The 16,670-nt window shown below is 37.5% G+C and overlaps 1 protein-coding gene across 1 annotated transcript in view; it reads right to left on the bottom strand.

Annotated features, from left to right (window-relative positions):
* ST6GALNAC3 (ST6 (alpha-N-acetyl-neuraminyl-2,3-beta-galactosyl-1,3)-N-acetylgalactosaminide alpha-2,6-sialyltransferase 3) overlaps window positions 1-16,670 on the bottom strand; it is a gene marked incomplete at its 5' end in the record, with an annotated part of 116,171 nt that overhangs the window by 63,377 nt on the left and 36,124 nt on the right. The window contains one exon of the mRNA XM_009075141.1: window positions 7,530-7,939. Coding sequence (XP_009073389.1) covers window positions 7,530-7,939 — 410 coding nt within the window. The remainder of the gene's footprint in view (window positions 1-7,529; window positions 7,940-16,670) is intronic.

Raw genomic sequence — 16,670 nt, 5'->3', positions numbered from 1 at the left:
GAGAAAAAATTGTACATGATGCTCTTGTGCATGTTACTCTTGAAATGCATAGCTGTCTCATGGTTCAAAGCTCAGAGAATTTGAGTATCACAGGAACTGTACAGGATGTAGTCAGTGATTGTTTTCCAAATGCAGGTTGTAGCATATCCCAGTAGCACATCAGGCTCTCCAAAAAGCATGGCTATGAATCCTGAGTTACCTTCAAAGACAGATGCTACAAATCCACGTGCACATAGATAGTTATTTGCACAGTTTCACTGTTCTGAAATTGCTGCCTGAATTCTTTATGTGGGATACATGATAACAGACATGGAAATAAAACAACGTAGAACATCTGCTTTGTTTTCATATAAGTAAAAATACATATTGAAGATGTGCACAAGCAAGCACCTTGTTAACACAGAGTTCTAAAATAGCAAGTCACAAAAATTCACCATTTCCCCCTAGTTTTCCTCTCACCTATGTCTGTGAGGTCTCACATAGGCTTGATTTCTTACCAATAAAATTTTCAGTGCAGAAGTTGTTTACTAATCTTTTTACATTTTAAGGTAAAATACTCCAACATCATTTCAGGCTAAACTTTTACTACTTTCAAACAATTGTGCTGTGTTGCCTACTTGTACAAAGCTTTGAGAAGACAATCTTTTCTAAGTATCATTCAGTGGGATATTCAAAATTACTTCTAACACACCTTTTCTTACAGAAGTCTTTTCTAATAAGTTTGACTAGCTAGTGGGTGGACAGATGTACGGAAACTCTTCTCTATCTGAAGCAAGGAATCACTGTAGTGTTTTATTCCCTGTTTCCTAAGGTTGCTTCCCTCACTTCAACAGCAACTCTGTAACACAAACTTTCCAGTGCATCTCCTTCATCTCATTGTCTTTTGCTAAACACTGTAAATACTGCTCAGTGCACTTTAAGGAGCTTCCATTAGAAACCCCACAGTTACCAGTGACTGACAGGTATCATACTAAAGCAACAGGAACATTACATTCCGTTTCTAACCTATTAAATATACCTTAGAAAAACACTGCTGTGTGACAACTGGTAATAAGTATAGACTTCAATGGTAATCACTCTGTGTTCTTCAAGACACCTATTTCAGCTGGCAAGGCTGAGTTAAAAAAATAGATTAATTTCTTGATTTTTAAAAAAAATTAGTTCTTTTTCTTTACAATTTTAAGCTCCTCTAGGAAAATCAAGGTCTATTTTACACACTGCAACCTGAAAAACTAAAACCATTGAACTATGGAAGATGATCAAGTAAAGGTTCTGTGGACACCAAAGGCTTCTGCTAATTTTTCCCTCCAAGACCTTTGCCTTTGCAATTCCAAAATATCCTCACAATCAGCAGCAAAACTGGAAGCACTGAGCTCCACAGTGCTACCAGGATTGCTAGCATATGAGCCACTGACTTTCATCATCCTTACAAAAGGTGTATGTTCATGGAATGAGAGAAAAGCCAAAACACAATCCCATCTACATATACAGACCCAGTGTTTCTCCTGAGAGATATCAGCAATACTCTCATAACCATAAAAGCTGCAGAATATTTAAAGGACAGGATGAAAAAGGTGTGCATGTAATTAGGACTATATCAAATGTTGTATAAAGACTTAACATACAGCTTGTCAGGAGCCGAAAACAGATTCAGTGGCACTTAAAGTAGATGTGATAAATTAAAAGCAATAGATGTCTGAGAAATTCAAAGAACAGGTGAAAATGCACAATGATAGAGTAGAACTTGATTATATATTTTTTGTCTTAAATCATTAAGTAAAAAGAAATAACTCCATGGCTAAAATCAGCAACCACCACAGAATCAATAAGACTCTGAGCCCACACGAATCTATATGCAGCCACAGTTTTATCACAAAAGTAATAGCTAATATTGATATTTTTAATAAAGTTCCACTTTACTGTGTAATTAGTGTAATGTAGTAGGAGCTGTGTGTCTTAACAAAAGTGCAGGTGCTTTGTACAGCATTTACTGGCATGTTAATAAAGAATGGACTTCTTCTATTGAGTTCCATCTGCCTAATAGAGAAAAATGTTCATCTTAATTAGGAAAATCTTCATAAAGAATATAAATGCAGTTACTAATGGGCTGCAGGGAATAAATGTAGGACACTCAGGAACAACTGGTGTTTCACCAGGAAATGGAAGAGTGAATATAAACCCCAAAACAGTTGTTAGCTGTCTGGTGATTGACCACAAATAGCTATAGATGTTGAGGTTTTAAGTGTTTTATAATGAAAAATCTATTTATTTCATTAAGGTTTCGTGCTTTAGACCCTTGTTTTTTCAGGTAATAAAGCAGTCTTGACTGACAGTGAAACTATTTAAACCCTCTAGGAATTAAGATGGACAAATCCATTAGCATTTTTTGAAGGAATTACTTTACCAAAAGAAAGAATGAAAGTGCCAAGAAATGGTTCAAGAAAGATCCACCATCGGGTACGTGAAAAATGGTCATTATATCAAACACATATTTTTGGGTTTGCCGTGAGGTTCACAGGCAGTTGAGAACATTTTGCTGACATTATTGGTGTAACAGCAGATACTACATCATAATGAAAAAGACTACAGCAAAAAGTAAACTACAATTCATTTTTTGTCCTTCAAAACGTTTCAACAGGCATTATACATTTCCTCTGTCAGTCTGAATCAGTTTTTTCATCATTTTCTACCAAGTGTTCTGTAATTTAAAGACACTGATATTCCCTAACTCTGCTCATTTTCTATTGAAAATGAAATGAACTTTTATTCATCTTCCAGAAAAGAATTTTTTTCCAAAAAGCACATTAATACAAAGCACTGCTGGGATGTCCTCCCCAAATGCCAAAATCTAAACCTCTGAGCCAAGTTCAGTGTCAATGCTTACAGCTTCCCAATGAAAAACTGCTTTATGCTAATTTTAACTAACACTAGCTAAGATTTTACACTTCCTCTGAATAGCCTTGATAGGGAAACCAACATGTATATATATGCAACTGCAAAAGTGAAAATATCATGACTATAATATTTCATTCAAGCCAATAACCAAAAACATGGCATAAAGCTCTGACGTTCTGGACACTGACAGCTTTACTACCTCAATTCACAGAGAACATCACCAAACAATACAAGCTGCAGCTACTTGAACCTCAGAGAATGGAATTTCATTTATTCATTTCGATTACATTTTTACTAGACTATAGCTTCATGTAAATTAGTCAGCCACATGAAAAATCACATATTAGCTGAGGTGAAGCTGTGATGACTGCAGTTGTCTAACAGTGTCAATCCAAACTTTAGATTAATATAATTTGCTAGCTCTAAATGACAGGGATATAATATAGATCTCGTATATCACCAAAGTAGTAAATAATTAGTGAGCAGAACTGAGTAAAATAACAGGTTGAGCACACCCCCAAATTTTGAACCTTGATGCAGAAGTCAGCAATCAGAATAATCCATCTTTCTGCCTCAAATGATAAAACAGCTTTCTCACAATCTAACACACAGCACCATCTGGCATGAACAGAGGAAACCAAGAACTTCTGGAAGAGAAGCACAAAAGCAATTTATTTTCTTCAGAATTGTCCAAGATATGGACATAAGTCTTCCAGAAATAACTGTTTGCCAGCCAATGTGACTCAGTGAACACTCTTGTAGACGTGTGTGTAGTTAATAATCTCAATAAAATGTTGAATTGAACCGAATTGTTTGGGTATGGGATGGGTAATGTCAGAGGTGTAGAAAGTCAAGTCTACCAAACTGGCTGGGTTTCAGGACATTACCTCATGTCTCTTAACAGGAATTTTAGAAGCTCAGAACACATCTCAGCAGGCTCTTTTCAGTAGTTACTTATGAGTGACCACAAACACCCTGTTAAGCTGTGCTTTGAGCAGTATCAGCACACACAGTACTGGCTGTTTGCTCAGCCAGTTGAGGGCTCAGTGTCCTCCACATGCACTGGGCAGGAGTGGTCTGATCACACTGTCAGCCCCGAGAGGCACTACCTGGAGGTACAGTGCTGAGTGGTTAGACTGAGATGTTTGTAGTATAAACACAAATGGAGTCTACAGTCCAGATAACATTACACTGCTTCACTGATATTAGCATAGACTTATTTTATCATCGCTTTTTGAAAGTGACTTTTAACGCAGACTGTTTTCTAAATGATCCTGAAAAGACACTCCTTTCTTTCTCATCACCTTCACCTAAGGCAATAACATCCAGTAGCATTGATCTATTTGCTGCTAGTTTTCATTAATTTTACCCTCCCTAAGGGTGGTGCAGCTTTGGTGCCAGCTAATTAAAACCTATTTAGGGATGCTCAGTGCACTTTATCAGACCAGAATTAGCTTTGCTGCTCTAATGAACACTACAGTTTTCTCTGTTATTACCAATTAAATGTTATTATATCATACTGCATTATATTTGTAATGCATGGCAAAGATATAGATGGCTTTATAATCACTTATCTGGATTAAGGTACATACAACGATGCCACATTTAGCAATTATCTAATATTTCTTTAAATCCTTTCACTTGAGTCAATATATATAATACACCAAAACATTAGTGAAGTACTGGAAGAAGCTGCCAGCTTTATGCTCTCCCTAGGGAAGTACCAAATAAAAAGCAGTAATGAAAAATTGTGAATGTCTGGTAATGATTATTATTTATGTACAACAATTATTCAAAGTGGATGAGCATTCACCACCTTGAACTCAAATGCTTCACTAATGAAGACTCTCAGAAAGAACATATGTCCCCCAGATTCCTAACGCCTCATGCAAGGTTAATCCTTCAGCAGAGATAGCCCATATCAGAGGCTATTTTGTACTGCTGTAGATTTTAAAAAATGCTTTATTTCAAAATACACAAACTTTTTGGAAGTCATTTAGTAGCAATTCTTGTTTCTTCCAAGCATCAGTAATAAATCATTTGTCAATACCAAAGCTGTGGGATTTGAACCTGCACCCAGGGAAACCAGGGATAAAGCTCCCACATCAGTGGTGCACAACAAGAGCTTTTCTGCCATAGAGAAATGACTGCAGCACATACCTGTGAGCTGCTTCTCATAACATTCTTTAGAAACTTGAGCACCACAAGGATGAAACTACTGAAAAGTCCTACTAATTACCTAAAAAGATTTTACATCAAAGAGTAGAAACAGAAAGCTCATTAAAGGCTCGACAGACTAGAAATCTGTTGCAATCTTACTACGCACTAGTAGCATACACTGTAGATAAAGACAGTATTTTAGGATTAAACTAAAATAGATGTGGTTGCAATCTACTCAGTACATTTTAAAATATGAGTTGGAATTGGTTTCCTTCCAGAATTTTTGCTGGGAACATGTTGAAACAGACCTGTGTTCAATCTAATATTCCAAGCAAAGGTTGATGTTTCTCTGAGGAACTGAAGGAATGTTTGGCTGAGGAACCTGACTCTGTCTCAGCATCATAGTAGTCTGGCACAATGTGTGAAATTATTTTCATCACCCACAAATCTCTGGTGCTTTCCATCTACTGCTTCCACAAATGCCACATAGCTCTAACAGCCTCATGACCCATGCTAGAAACAGCAGACAGGTCCTGCAAATTGTTACAGATGTTATAGAAAATGAAATGGTTTCCAAAATGAGGTTCCCAATTAGCAGGGAAGTGCAGGATGCTTTCTTGAGATACAGGTGGTGTCGGTTGGTTACACGTTGATCATCTCCCTTATTTCTGGCTGACAGGGGAATTAAATGATGTTAAAAACATCACTTAGAATTTGATGTGGAAAAGTAGGACTAAAAATGAAAGTTTCAGTAGGTACAAGGATGTTATCTGATTGCCACTGTAAGAAGCAATGAGGTTTTTTCACAGCGTCAAAGGGAGGCACACAGAATGTGATGAGGGTTATGAGACATGCTTTCAAAAATTCGCTGCTGTTTGCAACGTGAAATTTAAGGAGAAAGAACATGGGACACTTCAACATTAGGCTCCTTAAGAACTTTGTTAGAAGCACTGGGAGAAGAGAAGTTCAATCTGCTTTTGACATGAAAAGAAGCATTTGTATTGTGTTAATTGCGTAACCATAAAAGCTTGAGATGTGTTAATTTGCTGAAGAGGAATGGATTAGGCTGAAGATAAGGATACTCTGTCACTGAATGATGAGATTTTTTCATAGGAAAAATAGATTTTTTCAAGGTCTGGTCTCACAATAAGGATTTTAATAAAGTATTGTAAAGTCACTGTGACCTAACTGACTCATAAATATAAACAAATTTATGTGTAGCAATGCAATAATGCAGACATGATCATATTTAGCTTGATTAATATCTAAACAGGATGACTTGGATTATTAAAGGTCATTTTTGAATATGCATCTTGTGTATTTTCTCTATTAGCCTCTGTTCATCAGTTTGTTCAGTTAAACTAAAGAAGCCATGATAACCTTGACACCTTTATCATATATATGATCTCCCTCTGACTCCAGAATCACAGCAGCAAATGCACATGGTGACCAAGCAGGGGGGCAAGCTCTGTCCTATGTTTCAATAGTTTATAAAATAGGAAAGGCCAACTGTAACCAAGTTTTGACAGTTTAATAACACAGTGAGATAAGGATGTTAGAGAGAACAAGCTCTTCTACTTTGAAAGCTAAGTCAAAAGTTCAGACTACGTTAAACTGTCTGTTAATAGCAGTATTTTTAATTTGGTCTGAATAGCTACAGTCCTTCACAACCTCAAATTCATGATGTACAAATTCAAAAATTAAGGCACAGCAGTGATTCAGAAACTCCTTCCTAGTTAGCTCAAGTGAGTATGTGTGACAGGTAGCCTTCCATGCCAAAACACAGATGATCTGAGTTTTTGCAGCTTGGTTACAAATTCCTGCAATTTGTAATTGCAGGTCTTAATTCTACAAATCCAACTTCTGCTTTGAACATGCTAGCCAAAACAGTGGCCCTCACACTTTCATCTCTTACAGCCTTCACTTGAGCAGCATAAATGCACATTCTCAGGCATGGAAAATAGAATTTCAATATAATTCTGGTAAAAACCTAAATCTATTACAGTATCACTGATAATCCATTTGCACCAATAAACAGAAATAATGCATAACCCCGGGTTTGTATTTGAAGACAAGCTACAGTGAATCTCAACAGAGAAGAAAATACAATATCCATAATTATCCTGAGGTTGTGCATTTGGAAATGTTTGTGTAGGATTATCCTCTTCAAATAAAATGTCAATTTAATCAATAGTAAATTGAGCTGAAAAAAACACACAGCTTTGAAAACGCTTCAGGAAGACATCCAATATTTTTGGGACTCGAGCCAACAGAAATGGAACGAACAGAAGGTAGCGTAGGTGGGGTAAATGGGGCCTAGCTGCTGCCTCATCAAGTGCTTATAACAGTCAAAACCATATAACAATCCATTAAAAACATATCTGGGGACTCATTTAGTAGCTGGCATCCGGCATGGAGTTTTCTCATGTTTCTTTTTTCAACTATTATATTTGTTCTTTACATTTAGGACTTACCGGTCTTTTCCTGTCTCCTTCTTAAACACTGCATCACAGTAACTCATGCGCTTTTCCGTTGTCACATAGATTTTGGCAGTTGGGTAGCTGTCAACAGTTTTCCTCAGCATGTTGTACACAATGCCATTTCCATCCTTTCTCATGTTTCGAAAAGGTCCCCAGATCACATAAACAGTATTGTTGGTTTCTTTGAAAAAGTACTCAGGATTCTTGAGTAGGAGAGGCACACTCGTGTGAGAGACCACTCTTATGGTTGTCCTCTTCCCAACATCTTCCTCATAGCCCTTTGTGGGAGCATTGTTCATCCTCCATATGCAGGAAGACTTGTCTATCTCGGCTCCCACCTTCTGGCCAGCCATCTGTCCCGAGTTTGAAACAATGGCACAGAGGTCACAGTCAAGATGTAGAGGCTGGAAGAAAGGAGACAAAAATATATGGCAAGTCTTTCTCTGTAAAACATGAAGACTGAAAATTCAGTTAAAAGAAAGACAGGTACAGCACAACAAATTGATAGCAATGCTTCTCTTTAAAAAAACAAAACCACAATCCCCTTGTGGTAGAGCTGCTAGGAAACTCTACCACTACAAAGCTCTGAATGCAAACCTTTTTAGTAAAATAGGTGGTTCCAATCTTTGCCTTTGTTCTCCACCTTGCAAAGTCAACTATACAAATAATCATTCTTGTTTTTCCCTCTAATGTTACTCTTTCCACTACAAAACAAGGCACTAAAGAAGGAGTAGGAAACAATATTTAGATTAATGCCTTCTCTTTTAACAAGGTGTTGTCAGCAATAGGAAAAAATTACTGAAAAAGTAATACTGGAAACTTAACTATACACTAACTGTGTTTATGTGTCAGAATGAATAGTTCCCAAACTTGTGACACAAATCAAGTAGGAGATGTAACTCTAAAAAGCAATCTAGTACTACGAAATCCTGCAGTTGGATAGGAGATATAGGCAGAGCAGTATGTTGGTCTCTCCAGCGAGTGGTTATGACCCATGAAAAATGAGCAGCAGATGGACTGGTGACATGTGAACTAGCAACTTAATCCTGGGGGAACTGAAGTCAAAGACAGTATTACCTGACCACGTTCTAGGGTGATATTTCTCCAGTATGAACTGAAAATAGGAAAAATTATCCATCAGCGATATAGAGACTTATGTTCCATGTGTCAGAGTATAAAGCGCACATGCCTTTTAGTTCTTTTGTACCAACAGACTAAAAGGAAATGCCCTGTGTTTAAATTGAATTGTATGAAAAGTTCAGTTAGAAATTCAAATCAAATGAAAACATGATCCGTCCAAGAAAAAAAACAAAAACCCTTACAGAAGATCATCCAGGCTAGAGACCAACTCAAATTTTTTGTATGGTCACAGACTTGATCCTCTGTCATGCTCTCAACTGGGAGGCAGTGACCAGTTTAACATGTTTTAGGAATAATTCCCTTCACGTTCTTTGGACATTTAGTCTGACAGGATTCTAGGTGCTTTTCTGATCAGACTTGTGGTTATTTCTCTCCAAAGTCACACATCATTTAGCTGATGTAGATGAATATCCTGCCTACATATGACCACTATAACCTCAGAACGTGGTTGCTGACAAAACATCAAGTTCTCTGATAAAGGGGCATAATAGAAGGACAAGAGATAAACATCTGAAAAGAGCCAAACTATAACAGCTAAAATACCTCATCTTTGGGTGACAAATATTGTACCAAACTAAGGTGCATTCTGTAAGACTTTGGCAATAAATCTTACAATTTCAAAGCTTTGATTTCTCTATTGTGATTGATTTGATTTCTCTATGTGAGTGGTTCATGAAAACATTCTTTCCTCATTTCATCAGCAGCTAAAGATTCCTGACTGCATGCAAAAGCTTTGGCAATGTTTCCCTTACAGAACACCAGGTATTATTTTATAGCTGTTGTAGTTTCAGAGTGCTGTCCTGCATAGCTCTCTGACAGCAGGGATGAAATCCCAGGAGATGCAGCTGAACACAACAGTCTTTCTGTTTACCGCTTAGTTACAGAAATTCTCTCTAAGATACATTATGAGGACATGGCTGGGTGACCTAAACAAATCCATAAGCATAACTCATATACTAACATGAAGTGAATTGTTAAAGTCCCAGTAGATTAATTTATAGCTTTCAGGGTGAACTTTCAAACTAGCAAATGCTGAATATGAAACTGCTAGATAGGAAAATCCAATTTAGTCAAGAATCTGGTTCCATTTAAATTTGTCTCAACCTCAGTGCTGGGGTGTTTTTTTTTCCCCAAAATTCTTCTTTCTCCATTAAAATGGAGCTGCTCTCTTAAATTTGGAATTGTTTGATTTTCTGACCTTACTTAGAAATGCATTGCACATTTTCTATTCACTGAGTATAACTGTTCTGCTCGAATAAACTGGGTACACTCACTCCTGCAATTGTGTCCTCCGGTTTTCTAGCTCTTTTGTTGTGATTCATTTATCTTGTTCCAATTTATAAAGTGCTTTCATAACACTGAATGCCTGCACTAGGTCAACATACAATCTGTTCTTCTTCAACAGAGGCAGAGGCTTACCCCCTCCCAGAATAAATATTTTTTACATGTTCCATATTTCTCAAGAGAGATCCCAGAGAGAGTTGGGAGACTGACTGACACCCATGACAGATAGTCTACTGACTCCAGAATCAACCAATGAATTCATCATCTTTCTGCATCATATTTTCCTCAATATATGAGGAAACCCACATCAATATTCATTCATTGAACATCCATATGGAAACAGGCCAGCAGCTTGTGGTGTTGGTTTATGAGTGTCACAGACAAAAGGGGCAGTTTCAGTAATCCACATACAACAGGTTTCTTGTTTTCCTCATTTAACATGACATTCCTGTTTGTTATTACACCCCAGCTCACATATGGCAGTCCCATCACTTTTAAGACCCAAAAGCTGCTCAGATGTAGCTCCTCTGTCAGGTGGCTCCCACAGGAGCCATTCAGGCACAGGGATTTGGGTGCCCAAGGGGTTGGAATTGGAAAGTCCCTGGGTAGTGGCTGGTGCTACTTCTGCTACTGAACTAGGACATAGTTGACAGTTCCCTAAGACTCTTGAGGAGCTGGAGTGATGTGCTGTTGCTCCCCTTCACCCCATGCTCTGGGGACCTAAATACCTTAGACACTTTTCCCATATGTAGATTTTTGGCTGCAAGGATGCCCTAACCTGCATGAGAAACTACCACTTTTCCATTATTTGTATAAATGATGAACAGAAGCAGAGAGACAATTCTTACACACAGAATGCAGAGAGAGAGAAACTGGAGAATTAGGGACAATGTGTCTTCTTGGTGATCTGCTTTGCAATAACAGTAACTGTTTAGAGGTATCCTCATAATAAACACCAGGGTAGCAATTAAACCCTGACTCAACAGCAGCCTTATCAGATAAACCAGAAATGGGTCTGGCAGGCAGTCCAGGCTGCCCTCTCATCTGTAGAGATGGTCTGGCAGCAGTGGGATTGATACAGATTGGCAGGACCATACAGAAACCTGTGCTGTTACTGTTTATGCTCTCTGGACCGAGAATGTCAATTCAGGGTTTACCTTTCACAAGATGTTCACTCACTTGTGTCACAGATACATGAGTTAAAGTAAAAAACATAGAAAATCATTCACTTTTTCTTTTCTTTTCATGTACTTAGACATGTATCTCACCCCTACACACCACAGGGACTGAGCTATTATTGCTGCTAGAAGATTATTCATTCTGTTGCTGACCAGAAGGATGTAGAAGTCCTCAGCAGAGCAGCTGGGCATGATTCTGGCAAATTGTCCCATCTTTTTCCTGAATGATACATTGTAACTGTTGAGGAACACTTATATTTTAATCAGTAAAGAAAATGAAATGTCTGACCTTTCCATTTCCTGTGCAAGCTTACAGACAATAGAAAAGATAATTAAAACTGTGAATTAGAACTTGCAAAACAGTGCCATTTCTCTAGCAAAGAGAAATAGCTGTGTAATAAAGGTCACTTATCAAACAGTTCTAGTTATTAAATCTTTGCATTTAGCATTGAAGTGGCTTCACAGAATCAAAGGTCAAATCATTAAATAACAAAATCAGCCAGAATTAGAAAAGGTCACAAGCAAATCTAACTAAAGTAGGTCACAAAACATGATTCTCTTCCACACAGAATTTCTTTATTTGGAAAATTGCTTACTTTCCCAATTTGAAACAACTCCCCCACAATTTCAAAAGTCTCTACCAAGGGACTGAAATTCCAGCTACAGGATCGTTTGTATGGGTGGGTTTCCCAATGGCACAGATACTGGATCACCAAGTTTCCCAATCACAGACCTCTAGCTCTGCTGAAGTCTCATGTGGGGATGATTTCAAGCCAGGTCTCTCAACCACTTGGCCAAGACTTCAGCACAAGTCAGTGGAGTCCGACAAAACAATGCCTTGACAGACCAGACACTTGCCAAGTTCCTGGCTCAGCAGAGAGTGCCAGATTCACTCTTCAGCTGGCCCAAATCCAGCTCAGGACCTATGCAGATGGAATTTCCACTAATGAAATGCTGAATTTCTCTTGCGACTTCTAAGCACTATAGGCTGATGCTGCGTTGGAGAGCTCACTCCAACCACCAACTCCATCTCACTCTGAATCCCACACCTAATCACACAGATAGTTAGGAAACTCAGAATAAACTTTCCCAATTGTTACTTTAACAATATGATTGTAATTTTATAAATTGGACGCAATGCCCATTCACTACATAATGAGGCAATTATTAGCAGCCTGCCACATATTAATTTGCTCCTTTAATGTTGAAACAAATGAGATCTTTTCTTATAATCATCCTATTTGAGAGAATTCTAACAAAGCCGATTGAACAAAGCTCCAGAGAGACTTTCTTTATTTCAATGCCATTTATTCTTCTACTCTTCTTGGATGTCTTTAGAGTTTTAGAGGATACAACATTTATAATGATGCCAATAGGGAATAGATTTTGCCTTTATTCTTCTTGATGTTCTTTTGAGGTCTTTGAAATGAAAGGTACAAGAGAGGCATTAACCGTCTGGCATTGTTTTTATTGCTTTTCTCTACTTTACAAGCAAAAAATGTATTTTAATTTTTCCTGTGTTTCAGTGATTAAACAAGCTGGTTTTATCTACACTTACTCACTTTCTTCAGACCTCTGACTGGGAGAAAAGACTTGCCAGGCTTCTCCAAGACAAAATTCAGCACATTTAAAAAAAAAAGAAAGATAGTACTTGTGTGTTCACACAGCAAGAGCTACCAATTTAATACAGCACTGTATATAAATCACATTATATTACTAGCATCAAGCAATAAAAATAAAAATGAGAAAAAAACACAGGTCTGATTACTTCGAGCTTGTGATTGTTCCCCCTTCCCCTTACAGTAGCATTGTGGGTTTTTTGATCTTAAACAGTTGATTTTGGTCCTAGCCTTCAGCATCACATCCCAGCAGACACCTCTGTCTTCATAAAATTTAATGTTAAGATTTCATAAAGATTTCAACATTTTGACATTATTTTGAAATAAGCTCTACGTCAACGTGCATCCCATTTCCAAATAAATAGAATATGATCTGCCTCTTAATAATACTGTTCCTGAGACTCAAGTGCCTGGGATATTTTATTTAGATGAATGTCACTGATATGTACATGAGTACTAGTAGGAAGTTTTGTTTAAATTGAATGAATTGGAAGGGAATGCACAGGAGCCCCATAATGGCACTAATCTTACAGTAAGAGACTGAATAAATAACCATCGTTGAAATTCTTTCTATATACACTGACCCAGTTGTTACAGAATTGCTGCTTGATTTGCAGCTCATGTCCCAGCTGCTTAAAGGGGCTGCACCAGCCCTTTGCTTGAACAAGTATTCCTGATGCCAGTGGTAAAGAGACAGAAAAACAAAGGACTTTGAGCAGAGGTTGAAACTTGCATGAAGGAGTCTCCGCCTCATCTAAACTCCCACTGCCCAAGTGTATTTTTGAAACATTTTAGCTTTCTTTGTCATGGAAAAGGAAAAAAAAAACCCAACCCACAAACCCAAACCTTCCAAACATGAACCACAGTGCAAAGTGATGCAGTGTCATCTTTCTCACTTTCAAGACAGCTCCAGTTACTTCATGCCAGCTTCTACCTCTTTCAAGCTATAGCAGAGCAAATGCTCACCAGAATGTTGTTGATTTTGCTGCTGCTACTGGGAACAATTTAGGCAGCTTTGAAACAAGGCAAGAATCAAGTACCTCTCATGATACTGAGAGCTGAAAAATAAAGGCCACAAAAATATGTGAGAAAACTCTGAGTAGAAACAGAGTCAAGTACATGACCTACAAAGAAGAAAACCAGGTCTTTTTATGTACTTTGCACTATTCTAACATAAGGCAAAAATTGAAAGGTCAAAGATAATACCCCTCACAATGATCCCCTAAACCAAAATTTGAGTAAAACCAGGTCCAGCTCGATCAAAATATTTTTACTTTCCATTTTTCAAAAATTGTATTTAAATAATTTTCTAAAATTGAATAAAATGCTCCTTCAACCGAACATTTTACTGTAATATGAAAAGGTGAAAGAATGATAGTTCACATTAACAGAACAGTCCCTTTCATTTTTCCTAATTTCCAGCTGAAACTTCATGGAAACTGACACCTTTTAAATAAGACTACACTAGCATTTTCTTCTGATATAATAATCTATTGAAAGAATCCTAATAGATCTATTGGTAAAAAAGACTCAAAATTAGAAAAGTGGCAAGGAGTAAACAAAGAACAAGAGAAATTGTTCTGTCTCTACATGGAAGGTTAATGAAGGAAGGAAGCTGCAAGATTCATGTTTCAAGTACAACAGAGAGATCCAGCTGAGGCAGAGCACGGGAGGAGCGATGGTCAACAGCCCTGAGGGACTTTGGGCACTGAGTGGAGGATGAAGAAAGTTTTGCCCTAAGGCATTGCCTGAAGGACACGAAGACCTGTCCTGCATGTGTACTCTTGGTCAATAGAAGACACATTTTAGTTTGTGTCTGAAGTGGTTGGTAAATTCTCCTCTCCCAAGGTAGGATGCCATGAACCTGAACATGAAAGAATATGTCACAAAACAGGGAGGAAATAAATGGAAGCAGGATACCAAAAGAGAGGATAGAAAAAATTTCAAAGAACCTATGGAAAGGTAGAATGCAGTTTAGTGCTTAAAAGAGACATACGTAAGGGGAAAGAGGACCTGAGAAGAAGTAGTGTTGATATACAGCCGGGAAGATAAGCCCATGATGTTTGGGAATGAAATCTAGCAAAAGAGAAGAGTGAAAATACCTAAAGATTTTTGTTAAGTTATAAACTAACTGTTGGAAAGAAAGCCTCATCAGACATGTCAATCAAATATCTCCATATTAGGCAGAGAGAATGGTTTTTTTTGCTTTTCACCACAACTGCCCAAGCAGAAAACAGATGGAAACAGATACATTCACTCCAGCATATAGTACTACAGCTTGTAGGTAACCAGAAATCCTGACATCTGTAGGCATATAGATGGTTACAGTTCCAGATCCCCATAATTAACACCTCTGAACTTGTGTAAAAAGTAAAATATTCTTAGGCATATAAAAAAATCAGCATAATAATACAAGCCCAAGAATGTATGTGAAAATGCTCAATGGAATTGTTATGGAAGTGATGCAAACTCCACCATGCAGACCCTACACAGTAATATCACAAGGTAGGCACTGCAATAGCATTCACTCTGAAAAACAGTCTATGAAAAAATTAATTTCATAGCTGTACAAAATGGAAAACCAAACAAGCTACAGCAATTCTAGAGTATTCCTAACTTCATCTTGGAGGTTTGCAGATGATAATAAATAAATAACCAGAATGTTTGTGACATTCCCTCTATCACCTATTTGCAAATATACAGGCTTTAAAATATCATGACTTTTAATAGTTCAAAAGCCAGGAATTTTTCCAACCAGATACTGCTTGTTGAATGCTGAATCCAATGAGTCGTTTATCTTAACATCCACCACGTTGTTCACTTGCCCTCATTACCATGTGATGACTCCTGAATTCTGTGCACAAAAGTTACTGGAAAAACACAGTGTAAACCAGACACTGTCCATCAAACATCATAAACAACTCATAGCACAACACAATCAGCTGATCCTAACTATAGCACCCTTTAGTCACTCTACTACAAAACTGTACTGGCAACAGCACATTGGCTGCCAGCAAACGTCACTTGATGCGGCAAATTATCGGTATCATAATGTTTAGCTTTACTTTATCTTCTGTCATTCTCTTTTTATATCCCATTTCTTTTCTGGGTTTTGTATTTAGCAATAAGGAAGATCAAAATTGTTTCTTCTCTATACAGGCATATTTGCTCAGCAAACAATACAAAACACAAGGAGGCAAAATGCCACTTACAACTCAAGGAGACATAAAAGGGAAGAATGTCCTGTTAGCACATGGACTGAATAGCGAATGAATCTCAGTACAAAAAGACAAAAACAATTTCTCACACCCAATAACGTGCATGGCAGCAGAGCAGAGGTAACATGTAACACATAATCCACTCTTACAGAGTGGACTTTAGAACGACATCCTTGAAAGCAGCCAAGGCCAAAAGGACTCTCTCCACAAAAACTGTTTCTTCTTTGCAAGTAATAATAAGTATCTGTGTGAAAATATTACTAAGAATTCTTATTATGAAGTCGCCTACTATGAGACTGTCTAAGGAATTCTTTGTCACATATGCAAAACATCTAACAGCTGACTTTAATTTGTATTTATTATAAATACCCACAGATGGCAGTAAAGTATATAATGTATACAGCAGATTTGTTCCAAGTTTGCTTTCTCTAATAACCTCCTATTATCAGTGCACACCATTAATCATGGACCATTTATGAAGTCGCCTACTATGAGACTGTCTAAGGAATTCTTTGTCACATATGCAAAACATCTAACAGCTGACTTTAATTTGTATTTATTATAAATACCCACAGATGGCAGTAAAGTATATAATGTATACAGCAGATTTGTTCCAAGTTTGCTTTCTCTAATAACCTCCTATTATCAGTGCACACCATTAATCATGGACCATTATGCAGGAACTTGGTGAATCAC

Source organism: Acanthisitta chloris, unplaced genomic scaffold, assembly GCF_000695815.1.
Source record: "Acanthisitta chloris isolate BGI_N310 unplaced genomic scaffold, ASM69581v1 scaffold45100, whole genome shotgun sequence".
Taxonomy (NCBI): domain Eukaryota; kingdom Metazoa; phylum Chordata; class Aves; order Passeriformes; family Acanthisittidae; genus Acanthisitta; species Acanthisitta chloris.
The sequence above is the reverse complement of the archived record's forward strand: the minus strand, read 5'-3'. Positions and strand labels throughout refer to the sequence as shown.